At 41.7% G+C, this 19,677-nt stretch overlaps 1 protein-coding gene across 4 annotated transcripts in view; it reads left to right on the forward strand.

The window, feature by feature from the left end:
• NCK2 (NCK adaptor protein 2) overlaps window positions 1–19,677 on the forward strand; it is a 74,583-nt gene that overhangs the window by 49,023 nt on the left and 5,883 nt on the right. For all 4 annotated transcript variants that reach the window (XM_081003211.1, XM_081003209.1, XM_081003210.1 and 1 more), the window contains one exon: window positions 14,630–15,351. In XM_081003211.1, the coding sequence (XP_080859337.1) occupies window positions 14,630–15,351 (722 nt within the window). The remainder of the gene's footprint in view (window positions 1–14,629; window positions 15,352–19,677) is intronic.

The raw sequence follows: 19,677 nt of genomic DNA on the forward strand, positions 1-19,677 counted from the left end.
TTGAAGGCAGTAAGGCTTCAGACACATGGTTCTGATGTATAATTAGATGCTGATGTCACAGAACACATTGTGCTGTTTGGTGCTTTGATTGTAGTTGCTGATAGTTGTTTAAACAGAAAAACCGAGCAAATGTCGGAATTAACAGCATTTGCCCAATAGCAAAGATTTGTTTACCTCATGGCAGATGAAGTTGATGGACTATATGGAACTGGCGGAAATGACTGGCAGAATCCGAGACAAGGGAGAAGAGTCGGTGGAAGAAGATTGGAAAAAATTTAAAGATTATTTACAGAAATACTGTAAAATTAATGAATGTTAGAAAAATGTTGGAATGAAGTTATATGGCTTTAGTAGAAATGTTATAAGGAATTAAGTACAGATAGGTTAATAGAGCATTAAAGGAAAAAATAAGGTTAGAATGAGTTAAGATAATTATAGGATAGAAAACAGAGGAAGATGGAAAGGAATTGCTGAAATAATTAACAGAAGTGGAATACAAAAAGGGAGGTGTGAGGAGGTCACGGAAATAAGTGAGTGAAAGATGGGATAATGAAATTGTTTGATTTATTTTATTGTTTTTGTTTTGTTTTGTTAATTTGATGTGTTGCATTGTATTGTCTTTTTAGTGTTTAAGTTTTTGGAAAAATAATAAATATTATTTAAAAAAAAAAAGATTTGTTTACCTCTTTATAGCAACATAGCTTCTTTTCCTTTTTCACTCTCAGTTCATTTCCTGAAAATTTGACCAAAAAAAATTAAAAGGCACATTTATCCCAATGCTCACCAAAGCATGTGTATGTAAACTGATAATATATAGCACCAAAAAGAGTACTGTGTATTCATCCAAGCAGCGTACAAATTATTTATAAACCATGGCTTCATCAATTTTAGATATCTTTTTCAATGAATTGGGAATGATAATTTCAAAAAAATAAAAAGTGAACTTTTACCTTATCTTAATAGATTTGATCTATCCACCTGTGTCCTCACAGGTGGCGCTGTGGGTTAAACCACAGAGCCCAGGACTTGCTGATCAGAAGGTCGGCAGTTCGAATCCCCACGACGCGGTGAGCTCCCATTGCTCGGTCCCTGCTCCTGCCAACCTAGCAGTTCTAAAGCACGTCAAAGTGCAAGTAGATAAATAGGTACCGCTCCGGCAGGAAGGTAAACGGCGTTTCTGTGCGCTGCTCTGGTTCGCCAGAAGCAGCTTAGTCATGCTGGCCACAAGACCCGGAAGCTGTACGCCGGCTCCCTCGGCCAATAATGCAAGATGAGCACCGCAACCCCAGAGTCTGCCATGACTGGACCTAATGGTCAGGGGTCCCTTTACCTAATAGATGTGATGGGAGATGTATGATTAGGATCTACTCTTTCTTTTTCTTTTTTTTAAATAATAATGGCTACTTGGTCCCTGAATTGGATTGGCACTGGCAAATGATGCCAATCTTCTTCCTCACCTGCCCTCCATGCCAGTTAATAGATAGCAGAAGGAAGACCATGAAGTGAGGGAAGGTTTAATTGCTTCCTGCAGTCCCTATCATGTTAAAGTCTTACTTGGTTCTTAATAAATTCCTTGGGTTGTGTTTTTTTAAAAAATGGAGATCCTAATGGATCACATGTATTTGCGTCTTTAAGAAATGTGAAGAAGGGCAGCAAGACAGAAGGAATGATAAAAATGGCAAGGCTCCATCCGTTGACCTGTGTTCCTGCCCACTTCACTGTCTCCATCCAGCTCAGCCACATTCAAGATAGGTTTAGCTTCTAGGGGAGTGAATTCTGTAAATGGTAGGTCAGCCATGGAAAGTTCCTCTTTATGTGCACTTGCCATTTAGGTCTAAATGCTTTATAGGTCAAATCTAAGTTTCATGAATTGTGCCTGGAAGCCAGAGTTTCAGCGTGCCAATACTGTGTGCTCGCAATGACCTCTCTGGTTAGAAGGCTCACCACATTTATCACTAGCTTCAGCCTTGCTCAAAATATATTTATAGCCTTGAGTTCATGAGGGCATGAATGACAATTGCTTGATATGAATTTTGAAAGCTAGATAGTGTCGGTGAAAATTGTTCCTGACTTTCAGCACTTTGAAACCTTGACCGTAGGTTTTGTCAGATATTGTGACAGTAAAACACAACAATTAACCGTACCTGAAACACTTTGGAGATATATATATATTTAAAAATTTTGTCCAGAATTTGTTTCTAATTTTTGCTGTGGTGTCTTTGTTGATAATCGGACGTCGCTGCCTTTTAAAAGCACTGAAATGCACCAATACACTGAGAATGGCGATTATTTCAGCAATATTTGGATTTGGTAGCACAGATATTCACAGTTCTTGTCTTTACAGTTTTATGATTGTTTGAAGCTAAATACGCCGTATGCCTGTCGCTTGGTTTTTCTTTTTTTCTTTTTTCACTTAGCTTCCTGTTTGTTTGAAAGTTTGCTGGAAACTGTCAGTTATTTCCTTTTTTGAAGCAACGTGCTTTTGTTAGCAGCCAGGATGCCTCAGGTGCCACCCCTCCCCATTTCACCACCAAAGGAAGTGTAGCATTTGTTTAGATGTTGGCTTTGTTGTCTGAGGACTTTCACTAAGCTATACCCTTCCCCAAAGGGCTTTTTTTATCCTGTTATGTGCACTCCCCCCTTTTATGTCTTGGTTTGCATGGCCATTCTGTCTGGAGTTAATAGGATTGTGACCAAATGTTTACAAACAACTCTTGAGCCTACAGCCTTAAATTGGAGGGTCCTCCATTTTGTACACAGTTTATTATTAGCCTTTTCAGTTCAAAATCACCCATTTATTTTTATTGGTTGATTGGTTTTGTGGGCCTCTTTCCAAGGTGTCCAGAAGAAACGGTTCTGATATCTGGTTTCAGGTACAGAAATAAATCAGGATTCTTGTTTTCCAATTGATTTTGAGAGCTGCTTCACACTGGATGTCATCACTAGATACTGGCATTATTAAATTGCATGCATGCATGGATAGATATCAGTAAATAGGTGCAGCATGCAGTAATTCATTTGCTTGTTTCTAAAATTTGCTCCTATCCTTCAATAGTCAAGAAGCCTGAGATTGAACATCCCCTGACATTAGCTCAGGCATAACAACAACAACAACCCCACCATTTACTTTGGGGTCCAAAGATGGAGTGTTACAGTTGCTTAAATTACAATATCATAGAATTGTAGAGTTGGAAAGGACCACATGGGTCATCTAGTCTAATCCCATGCAGTCTAGGAATCTTTTTGGCCAATGTGGGGCTCAAACCCACAACCCTGAGAGTAAGAGTCAACCAAGCTTTATGGAGCTAAAACAGTTGAAAGTGAATTACTCTCAAGAGTAGGGTGGGTCCTATGTATTGATATGGTGTCAAAGCCCAGGTAGAGAGCTTGTGGTGGAAATGGCGTAATATTGGTGCCAAGCACACCTCTGTGAGGAGGAGGGAAGTGCACAATTTTGGGGCTGCCACAGAGAAGGCCCTCTCTTCAATAGTCTTTAATGGCGCTGCTGCATCATAAGCTATCAGTTGCTGATTCACACACATGTATTTATCGAGTTCTATCTCGGGAAAGGATAAGCAAAGATTACAGAAATCTCTAGTAAGCAATTGTCAAATGGAGTGATATTGGAATGAAGATGTTGAGCTGGTTCACACAGCTGGTTTTTACCCAACTGTGGTTTGTCTCATCATGCAAACCATTGACTATGGTTTGTTGTTGGTCTGTGAACTGTGGCGTGTCCTAATATGGCATGTCGTCAGCATGGTTTGTTTGCCTGCCCCTCCCCAGGCTTGTGCCAAACTACAGAGCCCGGCTTCAAGAGCAGTATGGAAACAAAAATCACGCTCAAGTCTAAGTGACTTTCAATGGTGCTTTGCCTAAAACCTAAAGCAGGCATAGCTCACTACTTCTTACTAACACCCGTAGAGGAATAAATAGCAAAGCAATGAAGTTTAATGAACAGGATATAATGATATTCCAACTTAACCTTATTAAATGGTAGCAACAATTTATACGTGCAGTCATCTGGAAGAAATAAAATCACGCATTCACATGGATAAAACTGAGAAAGTTTTAAAAATGCGGAACATGTGCAGTCCTGTATATACTTTTAGATATGGGGTTGCCAGACCCATAGTAGAATTAGAGTGAAAACCTTTCAGCACAGCTGCCTCTCAATCCTATCTCACAGGGCTGTTGTGGAGATTAAATGAGGAAGAGGAGAACCATGTATACCATGTTTTTGGCAAAAAAATAGATGGGATATAAATGATGGCGATGATGATAATGATATCATCTTTGGCGATCACTTTTAGACGAGTAAAATTGTCTTCCATAAACACGGTTTTAACAGTGAGTCTGTAAGTGACTGTGGAGGCCAATTCTGGATCCACATGTCCTTCCACAGTGGGGACGTAGGTTTCCGGGTGGGAGTTGATCACGGTGAGGATTTGCCAGATGTGCCTTCATCTTAGCCAGTGTGGTGTAGTGGTTAAGAGCGGTAGACTCGTAATCTGGGGAACCGGGTTCGCTTCCCCGCTCCTCCACGTGCAGCTGCTGGGTGACCTTGGGCCAGTCACACTTCTCTGAAGTGTCTCAGCCCCACTCACCTCACAGAGTGTTTGTTGTGGGGGAGGAAGGGAAAGCAGAATGTTAGCTGCTTTGAGACTCCTTCGGGTAGTGATAAAGCGGGATATCAAATCCAAACTCTTCTTCTTCTTCTTAGCACGTTTCTCCCTTTCGTCCTGAGTTTGAGCGTCTTCAAAACCAATGACACCTTTGGTAAAGGTTGTTCTCCAGTTGGAATGCTCGCAGGCCTGTGTTTCCCAGGGAGATATTATATCATCTCCCTGGCAAAAAAGGAACCAGCAGGTGTGCCATCATGAGAGTCCATGGCTGTCAACAGATGGCATCCTAGAGAGTAAGAGCAGAATTCTGGCCATCTGAAGAGCACTCAGTGTTCATTGATCTCTGAATCTTGCCACACATGCAGAGGGACTAGCACATTGGTCTCACCAAGATATATCATTTCTGCCTGGCTCAACAAGGAGATGTGCCCGTGGAGTTGCCACTGCAGTGCCACCTACTGTTAGAAGAAAATGAATGTTTGGAAGAAGGTCACCACTCACAAGCACTTGGGAGTGGAACCTAGGGTGGTCCTCCATATTGTGGTTTTTGGTATCGGTGTCTCTGACCAATATCGGTGGAATAGACCCAGATCAGTACCGTGACTACATCCAGACCAGACTCCAGCTGCCCCAGGAACATGTGACTCACTAAGGCCTTCCCTACAAATTGGCTCTCAGGCTGTGAGTAGAGGAAAGAAATGGTCACTATAGCTGATGCTGCTGTTCAGGAAATGTCTGGTCCTACCGGCTCCACTTCAAGCAAAGAGGCAACACACCCACTGCCAGTGTGTTCCTATCCCGCCTAAGCCCAACTGAACTTTACTCTCCCAGCATAACTTCGCACCCAACTCATGAGAAAAGAGAGTTCTAACAATTCCCTTCTCACCCTTCCCCCACACTTATAAGGCAAGAATCACACACAGCAACATGAGTTAGTGCTAGAAGAGGTGCCATTAACCAATGCACAGAGGACAGCAAGGCTGAGGAACAGGAAGAAGACTGTGATTGTGTACAGATCACAAAGAACTTAGCAAATGTTGCCGCAGACGCAGGAAATAGGGCGGTCAGAGCTCTTTTTATGAGCTGGACAAATGTGAAGCTGAGCACAGATTTCAGGACAGACAAGTTACAACCTGGTGCATGAGGCATGTCAGTACAAGTGTTCGGTGAACAGATGGACACAGCTACGGGGCAGTCACATGCAGCTTTTGGGCGGTGCATCGCCAAGAGAGCTGCCTTGCTACAGAGGCAGAGTCGCATTTTGGAGTGCCTTTCTGAAGCCATGATTGCTCTACTAGTTGCACTCCATCACCATAACAGATCTATCAGCCAATGGGAATATATGACACTTGACTATGCACAAGACCCATTTCAGCACCTACACAATCCCCTTCCACTCCCTCAGACTCCCTCATTTCCTAGTGATCTTTACGTTGCCATATTTCTCCCTGGGAACCAAGGAGCAAATGGGTGAAAGGGGGAAATTCCCAGTAAGGTTTGAAATGAGTAATTTTTATTTGACAGTCAATTCGCTAAAAAAGTTTTGTGTTTACGTACATCAAGCAGCTTCTAAGATAGGAGTGAAGTGTGGCAGGTTGTCCTAGTGTGGGAACTGCTACTGCTGTATGAAGTTTAAAACATAGACATTATTTAAAATGTTTACTAATTAAAATGAAGTTCTTTCACTTTCTGCACCAAAAATGAATTTTTCTTTTTTAAAAAATTGTAAAACTGGATTTGCAATAACTTCAAAATTTAAATTATTGAAATATTAAGAAATTAGTTATTTGGAAACAGCGTGATTCTGTCACTCTAAAACTGGGAATATGTGTGGGGTTTTGTTGGATAGCCAACAATTAAAAAAATCAGTAAAGTCATAAGTAAAGGCAGAAAAGTGAATAATCTTGCTCTAAAAGCGCACAAAAGTTATTCAGGCCTTTGTATTGGCACTAATTTTCCTATCCTGAGTCTGGAGAAAGAAGTCTTAATTGACCAAGGTTAGTTAATTGTACCAGTTATAATTTGCGCTTCATTCAAAACCAAAGTGAACATAATAAAAATTAAGAGTTCTTCAGCTGTTCAATCATGCTTTGGCTTTGCATTTTGCAAAGAGATAACAGGTCACACATATTTCTATGAACAAAATAGAGCTTGTGATGCGTGGTACATACAGATAAATTCTGAAGAGCTACTTTCTGTAGAGATCTCAAAAGAGATGCCATGATTAAGCCAGATGTCAGGATGACTTCGTGACACTGCTGAACCTTAGGAAATGTTCTTGCATAATGAGGGGATGAACAGCAAGATATGGATGCTTAAAGCAAACACACCATCTTTTCCTTCACCTGAGGCAACAAAATAACCTAAGTCTGACCCTGGCCCTCTGTGTTGCCGGAGTACCAAATGCTTTTTCGCTTGACAATTAACGCCTATAGATCACTAATGAAAATGGAAGTGTACAGGTGTGAAATGTGGTGTAATCCTCATTGAAGCTGGGAAGAGTCAGATTTACAACACACTCATTTTCTCTGCACAGTCAAGTTTTGTTTTTGTTTTCACTTCATTTCGCCCTTTGTAGTCTTATATTTTTGCTTCCGATTGTCAACTGGTTGTACCAGTGACGCTCGTAATGCTTTATGTGTATTTAAAGCTTTAGTTCATAACAGCTATTTAGAAAATAATCTTGCGTGCCCACGTGCACCCTCCATTCTGCTGCCATTATTCAGCAGCTAAAATTGGCTTAATTTTTCTGAGAATAATGATACCGACTCAGTTAACATGCAGGTGGCATATGCCGAACAAAAACTATATACATACTATATATTCATCAGATTCCTACATTTGTTATCTTTTAGCTGCAACCTAAAAGTTTATTTGCCCTGACCTTTGGCAGCATCTGATTGGAGTTAATTTCTTTGTTTCGCTTACTTGGTGTTCAGCTGTTAGATCTGCTGTTGTTTTATGCTTCTATTCACTGGTTCTTATTTTGTTGTAATGGATTGCACCTATTTGTTGTGGGCTGCCTTGGAGACTTATATTTGGTGGAAATGTGGAATATAACACTTTGAAATTCTCTTCATATTTACCCAGAAATAAATTCCTGCTGAGTTCAGCAAGCCTCGGTTCCTAGTAGGGATGCTCTGGAACTTTTGTCCCTTCATAATTTTTTTTTTAAAATGCCTGCTCCAAAGGTCTTATCTTACTACACTAGGGATTATATAGCTATATCTGAAATTTCATGCATATCAGTTAATATCTTGACCCTCCTCCACTGAATTGAAATTGTAAACCAGTGACAGCCATCGCAGTCAATCATAGCCTTAAGGATCTTTAATTGTAAAGTTTGTTATCTATCCATCTGTCTATCATCCAACAGCAAACTTTATCCCAAAACACCATCTGCTCTAGACTTGGGGGGGGGGGGGCAGCATTAAATGTTGTGTTGTAGCTGCTATGTGAACGATGGAAGGTGAGGCGAGAATCTGCTTTTAGATCAATGAAGTTGTGATATGACATTAAACCAGCCTGATTTACAGAAATAGCAACATGTTAAATCTGGGTTTTGTTTCTTGTGTGTCCCTGTGCCCCCTACAACCAGATGCAGTAAAAGCCCTGCAGAAAATAATAAAGAGATGATTAAGCATGCCAGTCTCTCGATCGCTCTGTATGGTAGTTAATGATGACATTTTTGGAAGTTATGGTTGCCTGATATAAAACACGCAATTCTATTTATGGAGTGTAGCATGATAAACTGTCAAATACTGAATACCATATGCAAACAGCTTTTTGAAGAATTTCTAAGCGACTTTCCCCTGACTGAGGTTGCATAAGCTAATTCTCTCTTTCCGCATCTAAGCTCAGAATAGTGGTCTGGCTATTGCGACTGCTCTCCCTCACGCACCACAAGTTCTCTTTCCATTTTAATTTTTGTTTGTTTAAAGTAGCATAATAAAGTAAGCCTAATAATTCAAGCGAAGGACAGATCGTGAAGCTGAGGCTCCAATACTTTGGCCACCTCATGAGAAGAGAAGACTCCCTGGAAAAGACCCTGATGTTGGGAAAGATGGAGGGCACAAGGAGAAGGGGACGACAGAGGACGAGATGGTTGGACAGTGTTCTCGAAGCTACCAGTATGAGTTTGACCAAACTGCGGGAGGCAGTGGAAGACAGAAGTGCCCGGCGTGCTCTGGTCCATGGGGTCACGAAGAGTCAGACACGACTAAACAACAACAAATAATTCAAGCAAACCTAGGACATGGGGAGAGTATAGAATGAAGGAGTGGTTGCTGGAAGATATGTCTATTTCAGGCGGAGAAGAGAGAGAAAATTTCTTCTGCAGCAGAGAAATATTGGGCCATTTGGCTTCTCTGTCTATGGAACCCAGGCTACTTCCTAATTTTGGGCATGATAAACAAGATTTGCTACCACATGCAGAGCACCACTTCTTGAAATGGGAGCTAAACTTGGTAATCCCAGTTCCGTAGTGGGAGCGATTTTGCTTCCTCTCCCCCTTCAAAAAAGAGTCCTGTCAATTGCAGCCTGTTTCAATTAGGTTTCATGGGACAAACTCATGCTGGTAGCTTCAAGAACACTGCCCAACCATCTCGTCCACTGTCGTCCCCTTCTTCTTGTGCCCTCCATCTTTCCCAACATCAGGGTCTTTTCCAGGGAGTCTTCTCTTCTCATGAGGTGGCCCAAAGTATTCGTGCCTCAGCTTCACGATCTGTCCTTCCAGTGAGCACTCAGGGCTGATTTCCTTAAGAATGGATACGTTTGATCTTCTTGCAGTCCATGGGACTCTCAAGAGTCTCCTCCAGCACCATAATTCAAAAGCATCAATTCTTCAGCGATCAGCCTTCTTTATGGTCCAGCTCTCACTTCCATACATCGGAGGAATTATACTCCTGAGAAGTAGAATCACTCTGGTTAAAATATTGTCAGCATATAACACTTTATTTGCTACCCCAAAGATGGGAAATACCTCAGCAAGAGATATGCAAAAACCATCCATGCACTTTTCAGCTGCAAGCATGCACTTTTTTCTGGATACAATTGCATTTGCAGAATTGGAGGCTTTGAACATTTCTAAAGCAGGGCTTGCAGTTCAGCTGCACGTTACACGTTGCTTCGTGGAATATGGAGTTTATATTTGTCTTTAGTCCTGTCAGGATTGCGAAAGTGCCGCCAACTGCGGGGGGGACCCCATCACCCAAACTTAGTTTTAAAAGAAATCTGTGGAGAAAAGGGAAGGTGAAACTTGAGTGGAGTTACTAAGAATTAAATATAGGGCTTTGTTTCTGCGGATAATAGCATTTCGTGTTTGGAGCCAGCCTTGCCAATTACTGAAATGTGTCCCCCTCCCCGAACAGCTTTCTGCCTTAAAACAGTTCCCCACCCCTTCCCCTAATGGCTGGACAATGCTGGGAAAGGGATGAGGGAGTGTGGTCCAGCTGTGGCTTTTGATACCATACCATCTAGTGATTATAAGTTTCTGAATTGGCTCTGTGATTTGGAAGTTTGGGGCATGGTGATATAGTTGGTCCGTTCTTAACTTGCAGGGCTGTTTCCAGTAGGGATTTTTTGCTTCATTCCCTGCTTGACGCTTCTGCTGTGGTGTACCCTCAACTTGTCATTTGTACTTTCAGAGATGTGGGGGTTTGGCTGACATCAGAATTAGGTGAAGTGCTGGAAGTCTGGACTTTGTAAAAAACAAAACAAAACTGGATGATGGTCAGTAATGGGAAACTCAGGTCTAACAACGTGGAGTTTCTGTGGGTAAACAGTTCACAGATTCAGAGAGATGGTACAGTGGTACCTCGCAAGACGAATGCCTCGCAAGACAAAAAACTCGCTAGACGAAAGGGTTTTTTGTTTTTTGAGCTGCTTCGCAAGACGATTTTCCCTATGGGCTTGCTTCGCAAGACGGAAACGTCTTGCAAGTTTGTTTCCTTTTTCTTAACACCGTTAATACAGTTGCGACTTGACTTCGAGGAGCAACTCATAGAACGCGGTGTGGTAGCCTTTTTTGAGGTTTTTAAAGACTTTGGTGATTTTTGAAGCTTTTCCAAAACTTTCCCGACACCGTGCTTCGCAAGACGAAAAAAATCGCAAGACGACAAAACTCGCGGAACGAATTAATTTCGTCTTGCGAGGCACCACTGTATTCCATCTGTTTGTGATGGCTGTGCACTTCTCATGGACCAAGTTTGCAAATTGGGGTGTTCCTTGAGCCGGTTTTGTTGCTGGGTGCCCAAGTATAAAGTACCTTTTACTGATTTCCTTTCAGCTGTTTCTTTTTGGAATTTTACGTATTGAATTGCATTTGGGGAAAGTCTATTCCTAATCACCATATTCGGCAAATAACTTTTGCAATTAACTGACAGTACCGACTTGTATGACCCAAAACTATGACTCAATAATAAAACACCTGGCCAGCCTTTCTCCTATATAACAGATAGGCTAACAGAAGAGCCACTGCTTTCAGCATTTCTGTTCCTTCATCCAGAGAATACCAAGAGTTTAAATTGCTGAAATGAAGTAACTAATCAGCAGAGCCTGTGAATGCGCAAAAACATGTGAAGGCTTGGTATAAACCTGCTTTCGTTGCAAATCGAGTGTTGCAAACTATAATTAGAAAATGGCAGAAGTCTGCAGAAACAGGTATCTTTATCTTCTGCCAAAATATATGGAATGAACAGTACAGATTTCTTCATAGCGCTGAATGTTGCCAGCTATGTCAGTGCTGCTGAGATTTGTTTGTTTGTTTGTTTTGGGGGGTAATTGATCAGGAGGCACTGACTCTCGACCAGTGTTAGAAACTCCGATATATAAGCTGGGTGCCAAATGGCTCCTTAAACCAGGGTTACGGTCGCCAAAGCTGAATGTCTAGCTGCCATTTGGGGACCAGACGGCTCAAAACTCCTATTTTTCAGTACAACTTTTTGGTTCCTGAAATTCGTTCTGATTGGGCAGATAAAATACCATGGATAGAATTCTACTGGATGTGTTGCTAGTGTGTGAAAACAGTCAAGATCCAAGGATCCCCAGGCATGTATCTCCAGATGGTGGAGATGTCAGGCACATCATGGCGCCCGGGCATCTTCACTTGGTTACAAGTGGCTGATAGCCAGGTGCAAAATGCACCTGGTAAATTTTGAATGCTGCTCCAGACAGCAACCCATTTCAGATATTATGACTCCTGAATGCCAGATTCTGAACCAATATTGTAATGTATTTGAAACTTTACTCGTAAGAAGATTCAGTACTAACAAACGAAATTTGTTATAAGCCTTCATGAATTCTTATTGAATGCATCTGCTTCCAGTTCAGCTAAATGTTGGCCTTTTATTTGTAATACAGAAGCAAACATGGCCATGGGCTGCATTCCCTTCCATGACAGTGTGTGGTCCCATCAGAGCTGACCAGAATCCCACCATGGTCCTTGCAGTATGCTAGGCCTCTGGTTCTTAACTCTTGCTCTGCTTGTCATAACGTTGAGCATTTTGCTAGTATTGCATAAATCTTTACAAGCAGTGAGTTTCCTTCCTTCTCTTCCATGTTGAAAAGTTTAAAAAGTAGTCCTCACAGTGGTCAAATGTTTGCAGATGTTGAGGCATTTAATAGAAGGTAGGTTGCAATCTTCAATTCAAGCATTATTTCACTATTGAATTGTTAGTTACTGGAACATATCAAGTGCCTTGTTTTGTGGAAATTGGTTCATGGGTTTTTGTTGTTGGTTTAGGGCTGGTTCCTGATGTTAATTGCACTCTCTCACTGTTGTTAGAAGGGACTTGTTATAAATATTTGGAAATCTTAATTGCTAGGAGTGTACATTGAAGTGGAAAATGGCTTAGTCACTGCCATTGAATGCGGAAATAATGAGGTCATTAACCTGAGATATGTACTTTGTCCAATTACTACCCATTCTCTTGATAGTAATATCTCTCCAGTTACCATCTCTGGTTCCTTTTAATAGTTCTGTGTATGTTGATACACAAAACATTGTTCAGTGGCGGTCGGGAAGTTTTCATCATAGATCAGACCGTGGCCAGCTTCTACTGCAGACTGAAGTACTGTTTTCCTGCAATTGTATCACACACCACAATAGCTTGGTTTCTTTGCTGTCACTTTGCCAGCTTGCATGGCCACTGACTTTTAGGCTAGAGGGAAGTCTTTAGTTACAGTTCTTTAGATAAGCACACGGAAAGATGCGAAAGGGAGTTAGCTGTGGAACGTATCGGGAGGAATCACTGACATTTTCCTCATTTAGTTAATGTGACACTTGAAGCTCCGTAGATTAATTTGACAAGCATCCTTGTGTGTCATTCCCACCCACCCCATTCCTCCTGCTGCAGTTTCAACTTGGGTTTGGTACAGCAGATTTTTGTTTATGCCATTTAGGTGAATAATCTGCCAGAATGCATCAGGTATGTTCAGCTACCCCTAGACAGGCATTTAACTTGAACTATTTTCGGTGTGTAATTAAGCAGTGATGTAGTCAACCCAAAATGGCATGTGCGAGAGACAACTGTTTAGAATAGGATTTATTTTTAAAATACCTTGTGTTTTTGTCTGTTCGTATCAGAATGATTTCCTTTATGTTAACCAAAGCACTTTAACTAGATCCTGTATCAAACTGAAAGCCTGGGGAGGGGTCGGATTCTTTCCCACTCTAGTTGTAGTCCAAATATATGTGTAAGATTATGGCTGGATGGTTTTTTTCTATGTGTTGTCCTTGTTTTTCCACAGTTGAAATCCCAAACAGCGCTTGAATTCTGCTTGTCCCAGATAAACTGAGCCTGCAACCTAATTGAAATTCCATAATGAAATTCACTACCTTCAGAGGTTTACAAGCAAAATAACGTGTGTGTGTGTGTGTGTGTGTGTGTACAGGGAGCATTAAAGAATAGTTCCTGTGTTAGATCTTTATCACAGTAACATTTGAATTTAATATTATTGTTTGAGCTGGTGAAAACTGTATTACTCCTTATGCTGCTAGCTGTTTAATAAATACCTTGGTACTCTGAAAGTGTTGTGCTTCAAAACAATGGACTCCTGTGGGTTTTATTTTATTTTAAGTAATTGTGAGCTCCTTTGGCTGCTGCAGATCAGACACAACTAAAAGCAGAATAGGAGATTATTAGGTGCACAGTACCTTTAAAATCTGAAATGCTGTGACATTGAATATCCTGTGTTGACTCCTATCCAGAACCATACCTAGTGAATTGTCCTACTGCTGTACTCTGCAACTGAGATCTCAGTTTGGCTGCACATTAGCAAGTTGCACGAATTTACTGCATGTCACAATGTAGGTCATGTACATATTTTAGTATGTTTACCAATAAAATGTGCACAAATAATTTCGTATATGTATTGCGCACGATCACACCATTTCTTGGTTTAAATGGTTTTTATTCTATGAAATTGCAGTGGAATCGGTTTGAATGTTAATGGGAGCCACGCAGAACCTTTTAGACAACCAACTTTTGGTACCTTGTTTCAACTTCTTTCTCTGCAACTAAAATAGATTGAAAATCGGTTGGTTGCATTTTTAAAGAATTGTTAATCCCACAGTGCAATACTAACTGGTTATAAAAAGAGTAATTTCCTTCTCTATGCTGCCAACAGTTCTGTGTGTATTCATTCTCTAGTGACTTCGGAAAAAAATGCACTGAAAGGGCACATCAAAGCTTCATTTAGTAGCTACCCTTCTGAGAAGAAAAGAAGCTTCTTAAAAAGTTACTTTTTCCCCCTCTGGCAGTTTTCTGGCATCATAGAACAATTCCTCTATGTCTTCATTATTTTGTTGACACATCTAGGACTCGACTACATTGGCAAAGAAAAAACATTTTATGTGCGTTATTTATGCATTCTAACACGGTGACACCAGAGGGCGCTGTGGAGTTCTGTTTTTGCCAACCTGATTTCTCATGCAAAGTTTGCAATGTGTTTAACCATGTTTTGTTTAATGCTTTTTAGAAACTTTTATTTTATTTTTTTAACAGGTTTGGGGAAAACAAAGCGGAAGACAAGTGCCAGAGACGCCTCACCGACCCCTAGTACTGATGCAGAGTACCCATCTAACGGTAGCAACGCCGATCGGATTTATGATCTGAACATCCCAGCGTACGTTAAATTTGCCTATGTGGCAGAAAGGGAAGATGAACTCTCTCTTGTGAAAGGATCCCGAGTCATTGTTATGGAAAAGTGCAGCGATGGCTGGTGGAGAGGGAGTTACAACGGACAAATTGGATGGTTTCCTTCAAACTACGTGGTAGAAGAAGTCGAGGAAGCGACTGCCGATTCGCCAAGTTTTCTCAGCTTGAGGAAGGGGGCCTCCATGAGCAATGGCCAAGCCATGAAAGTACTTCACGTTGTTCAGACATTGTACCCGTTCAGTTCTGTCACAGAAGAAGAGCTCAACTTCGAGAAAGGCGAAACCATGGAAGTGATAGAGAAACCTGAGAATGACCCGGAATGGTGGAAATGTAAAAATTCCCGAGGGCAAATTGGCCTCGTTCCGAAAAACTATGTAGTAATCTTAAGTGATGGCCCTACAAGTAACAGTTCCCACCCGCCTCCGATAAGCTACACAGGGCCCTCTACTACGGGACGGTTTGCAGGAAGAGAATGGTATTATGGGAATGTTACTCGGCATCAGGCAGAATGTGCTCTAAACGAACGGGGAGCGGAAGGGGACTTCCTTGTCAGAGACAGCGAATCTTCGGTAAGTGGCACCCATTTCAGAATCTGAAATTTTGCGAAGTACTGTATTTCAATTTTGCAATGTATCGTGCAATATATATATGTGTGTGTGTGTGTGAGAGAGAGAGAGAGGGGGGGGGAGTACAGAAAGTGACCATTTCTCTTACGCTAAAGAAAGTGACCTACATCTCAAAATACCTTATATTGGTTAAAACTAATATATAAATATATTTGTTATATGCACAGGCACAGAAAAACAGAGCAAACCAATCTAGTATATAATGTGCAGTACATCTTAAACGAGAAATGCAAATGGAATTTTCATGGTCATTTTATACTTTTCAAAAATTTGAATGCAGGTAGAGGTTCTGTTAAAAGCTTTTACGGTGACTTTTCGGAGTCTACAAATTATTTCGCAAAACAAGTTCTTAACTATGCCGATACACCTGAGGTCGTAACAAAATATTTGTGTGAAAATTTTAATTGAGTTGGATTGTTAATACAATTTTCTTGGTTTTGTTTTGTTTCTACTAGAATTATTTCCTTAATACAAATGAAATTCCAATATTGCTGTGTGTTCTACATGCGAGCAGACTGTGTAAAAGTTCTCAGTTAAGTTCTCCTCTGCTTCTGGCTTCTTCATCGAAGTAACTTTGAAAGCTTCTAGGACAGAGGCCAGCAACCTTATCAGAGGATGGGCCGGCCGATGCTTGTCCGTCCAAGGATGGGCCGGAGTGTGGGCGCACGCACGCTCATCTGAGTCGGAGGAGCACGCGTGCACACACACACTATTTCCTGCGCTCCGACCCAGAGGTGTGCCAGAAATAGCGTGTGTGCATTCGCACGAGCGCTTCTGCGTCCTGCATGCGTGTGCACACACTATTTCCAGCGCACATCTGGGTCGGAGGAGCGCCTGTGCGAATGCGCACAGGCACCATCTACCTGGAAGTCGCTCCCCGCACCGGTAAGAGCGGGGGGCAGCAGGGGTCACCATGGGCCAGTTAGACAAACCTCGTGGGCCGCTACTAGCCCATGGGCCTTAAGTTGCTGACTCCTGATCTAAGAGAACAGCCTTGTTTGGTCTCTTGCAGCAAAGAGTAGAATTATGATCTTAGGCATATTTGGGAGTAATCTTCCTGAAATCTACACATAGCTAAGGAGTCCTGTGGCACCTTTCAAAACGGACTACAGTGGTACCTCGGGTTACATACACTTCTGGTTACATACTCTTCAGGTTACAGACTCCGCTAATCCAGAAATATTACCTCAGGTTAAGAACTTTGCTTCAGGATGAGAACAGAAATCGTGCTCCAGCGGCGCGGCAGCAGCAGGAGGCCCCATTAGCTAAAGTGGTGCTTCAGGTTAAGAACAGTTTCAGGTTAAGAACGGACCTCCGGAACGAATTAAGTACTTAACCAGAGGTACCACTGTAATTTATTGCAGCAACAGCTGTCATTGGATGCAGCTGAATAACCTTCAGCTCTTTTTCAGATGGGCTTTTTATTCTCGCCACTTCCTGTGGGTTTCACACAGGCTTTCCCCAGCTACCACTTCGAGATGGACTGGATCTCAAATAACAATGAATGAAAAAGCCAGTATGTTTGGGTGGATTACAAATCTGTACACGTCCCCCGCTTATTTCAGAAGCTATTTTAATACGGTTTCTTAATTTGTTCTAGCCACCTTATATCACACTCGAGAATTTTGTTTGTATATTATAAACAGAAGATATTCTCTCATGTGTCAAGACGGATTACTGAATTTCCTGTATCATTTATCATGTGTGTCTCCTCGGCTGCTGGCTTTGGCAGCAGTTGGTGGTTTTAATAACCATTCTCTAGCAACCTTGCAATTAGCTCTTTGCCCAGGGCAGCTAACTATTTCTGCAGGCAACTAGTTTGCCAGACCCGCTGCACAAGCTGCCCTATGTATGAGCCAGCTGGTCATATTTTTTCAGTAGTTGTGTACAAGACAGCTCAATCTGATTCTTCTTCCCTGCATATCTTTTTGCTTTGGGTTTTTTGCACTAGCAGAGTTACTAAAATAGTCAACGGCCTAGTTTTACTGCTTTTCCCATCATGAGACTTTGTGTGTTCTGTTTTTTGAAGTCATCTTAAGGGGATAGCCGTGCTTGACTGGTCAGGGGATGAAACTGAGTCCAGCCGCAGTAGAAGCAATCAAGGGGGGAAAATTGCCAGGCTTCTATTCCACAGCAAGAGAATGGAGCATATAAACAAGAGATCTTATTTTGACCCTTTCAACCTCCCAGGGGCAACAGATGTGCTTTGTACCAGCCTAAGATTGCTTCCTGGGGAAGCAGGGTGGGACAGCCCCGTTCTCTTCATTTTGCATTCCCCTATCCAGGGTGAATAATTATACTTAGCTTTTTAACTGCTTGTTTTAAAACAAGTAAGGTGAAATAACATAGTATACAATGCCAATAAAAAGGATACGATATAAAGGAGTAAGAATAAATGTGTGAGGATGTACGTTGGCCTGAAATTTACAAATTCCAAGGCAAAAATCAAATATATTTTCTACATTGGTATCTGAAGTTATACTTTCAGCTTCCTATGAAAGGGATGGCAGAAGGTAGATAAGGAAGGAGCTAGATCTTATGCTTGACATGAAGTAGGACCGCAAGATACTGAGGCTCCCCAGAACCTTCTAGGGCAGCTAGAAAAACAAGGGAAAATGTAAAGGTAAAGAGACCCCTGACCATTAGGTCCAGTCGTGGCCGACTCTGTGGTTGCGGCGCTCATCTCGCTTTATTGGCTGAGGGAGCCGGCGTACGGCTTCCGGGTCATGTGGCCAGCATGACTAAGCCGCTTCTGGTGAACCAGAGCAGTGCATGGAAACTCCGTTTACCTTCCCGCCGGAGCGGTATCTTTTTATCTACTTGCACTTTGACGTGCTTTCGGACTGCTAGGTTGGCAGGAGCTGGGACCAAGCAACAGGATCTCACCCTGTTGAGGGGATCCAAACCGCCGACCTTCTGATCAGCAAGTCCTAGGCTCTGTGGTTTAACCCACAGCGCCACCTGCGTCCCCTAAGGAAAAATCTAGCCTTGTGCTAATTGCTTCTCACTCATACATGTTCCTCACCTATAAAATATGAGATTAATTAACCAGCTGTTTGTGCAGCACTGCTGCAAACCTTTTAGAATTTTGCTCTAGCATCTCTCGTCAGATGTAAAGTAAAATTTGTAGTTGACTACACAGGTTATCCCATTTTGTGATTCAGGGAGCAGTTCATTTTGCCCCTGAGGCAGGATTTTCCTTATGGTCAAGCTAGTGTTCCTCTAGCTACTGGGCTACTACTAAAATGAGGCTGCATTTTAAGCCATATTTTAATTAACTGTTTTTCCCCCCATTACTTTTTATTGTAATTTATATTTGGTGTTAGCCATCCTGAGCCCGGCCCTGGCTAGGGAGGGTGGGGTATAAATAAAATTATTCTTATTCTTATTATTATTGACCTTGCGGGCTGGTAAACTCCATAGATGATTCCATGTGCAAATTAAAATAATAGATTAACTTAAATATTTTAAAACAATGTAATAAATGTTTAAGTAAAATAAATATTATAAATAATTTTTAAATGCACATTTTACTGCATGTAACAACACAAGCGCAGCATTTGTGAGAGAACAACAATTGCCGTTTTGTTACTAAACCCCTCCAAAAGTATTATGCAACGTATAATATTTGCAGCTTTTTGTGTTCAGCACACTTTAACGTACATCCTCTTATTGGTCCTTACAACCTTGTTGTAAGGGGAATTTTTATTGCCACCCCTTCTTTCAGATGAGGAGAACAAGACAGCAGTAGATGGCGAGTTCATGGCTAAGATGACATTTAAGTTGCCATTCGCTGTTCATACATAGCTCCAGGCTGTATGCCATTCTTGATAAACTATTAAGTAATGGAATTAAATAAATAATATAATTAAAATGCTGCCTTTTGTGAGCTTGGGTTTAGAATGTGAGGTGGGGGAGTTGAACCCTGGAATATGGAGGTGTCTACAGTCCTTCACTTCTTCTTGGAGTCCCTGCCAGCAGCTCAAGATCTGTGGAGGTGTTAGGAGACCTTAAACATTTGTGTGTATGCTCTAACTCTGCCTCCTCTCCCCCTCCCCTCGCCATGGCCTTTCAAAAGATAGTTGTATGAAGTGGTGAGCATTTTCTATCCATTGATGCTCACCATATCTTAGGTCTCTGCCTCATGCGTCTCTTCTGCCCCCGTCCATGCATTTGCAATCCCCCAAGAATAATCCCTCCATAGGCCTTTAGTTACGAGGCAAATTAACCTTCCCACTGACTTTCAGAAAGGGCAGGAAACCAGCTGTG

The sequence above is a fragment of the Podarcis pityusensis genome (assembly GCF_964106645.2).
Source record: "Podarcis pityusensis genome assembly, chromosome: 4".
Taxonomy (NCBI): domain Eukaryota; kingdom Metazoa; phylum Chordata; class Lepidosauria; order Squamata; family Lacertidae; genus Podarcis; species Podarcis pityusensis.